Source organism: Plasmodium reichenowi (assembly GCF_001601855.1).
Source record: "Plasmodium reichenowi strain SY57 chromosome Unknown, whole genome shotgun sequence".
NCBI lineage: Eukaryota > Apicomplexa > Aconoidasida > Haemosporida > Plasmodiidae > Plasmodium > Plasmodium reichenowi.
Window position 1 is genome coordinate 1 of NW_017962333.1, and position 300 is coordinate 300.

General features: G+C 22.7%; 1 protein-coding gene across 1 annotated transcript; it reads right to left on the reverse strand.

Moving 5' to 3' along the window:
* Nucleotides 1–43: 43 nt before the first annotated feature.
* On the reverse strand, nucleotides 44–300 carry PRSY57_0014700B (merozoite surface protein 3; the record flags this gene model as incomplete). Its single annotated transcript, XM_020114225.1, has 1 exon — nucleotides 44–300. A coding segment is annotated over one exon (257 nt), but the record flags the coding sequence as incomplete, so codon positions are not given.

Here is a 300-nt window from a genome sequence, read left to right on the forward strand (position 1 = left end):
ATAAATCATGTTATAAATATAAATTATGTTTATTTAAAATCATTTAATGATTTTTAAAATATTTAGATAATTCTTCTACTAAATCTTTTAAGGTTGAATCTATTTGATTATTTCCCTTGATTAAACCAGCTAAAGTTTTCATTATGCTTTCAGCAGCTTCTTTTACGTTTTTCTCATTATTATTCTGATTTTTAGAAATTAAATTCTGAGCTTCCATATCTTCTTTTTGATCATTACTTTGTTCTTTTGCTTGTTCTTTTGCTTGTTCTTTTTTATTGTCATTTTCTTCTTCCTTTTCTT